The sequence below is a fragment of the Buceros rhinoceros genome, unplaced genomic scaffold, assembly GCF_000710305.1.
Source record: "Buceros rhinoceros silvestris isolate BGI_N320 unplaced genomic scaffold, ASM71030v1 scaffold21660, whole genome shotgun sequence".
Classification (NCBI taxonomy): domain Eukaryota; kingdom Metazoa; phylum Chordata; class Aves; order Bucerotiformes; family Bucerotidae; genus Buceros; species Buceros rhinoceros.
Genome location: NW_010390433.1, coordinates 2,765 through 2,975, shown reverse-complemented (window position 1 = coordinate 2,975; position 211 = coordinate 2,765). Strand labels below are relative to the sequence as shown.

At 67.3% G+C, this 211-nt stretch overlaps 1 protein-coding gene across 1 annotated transcript in view; it reads left to right on the top strand.

Annotated features, from left to right (window-relative positions):
• Nucleotides 1-211, top strand: part of SLC25A39 (solute carrier family 25, member 39) — a 2,276-nt gene that overhangs the window by 939 nt on the left and 1,126 nt on the right. The window contains exon 2 of the mRNA XM_010137871.1: nucleotides 74-210. Within this exon, the coding sequence (XP_010136173.1) occupies nucleotides 74-210 (137 nt within the window). The remainder of the gene's footprint in view (nucleotides 1-73; nucleotide 211) is intronic.

Sequence of the window (211 nt, the reverse complement as noted above, 5' to 3'; positions counted from 1 at the left end):
CTGTGGTGTCCCGGCTTGGGGCCCCTGCCTTTCCCGGCACGCTGCTCCGACAGCTCTGGGATGGCTGCCGCAGCGCACGGGGCTGATGCCCGGTGTCGTCTCCGTTGCAGTGGGTGCTGTGACAGTCATCAGTCCCCTGGAGCTCATCCGCACCAAGATGCAGTCCCAGCAGCTCAGCTACCGGGAGCTGGGGCTCTGCATCCAGTCGGCG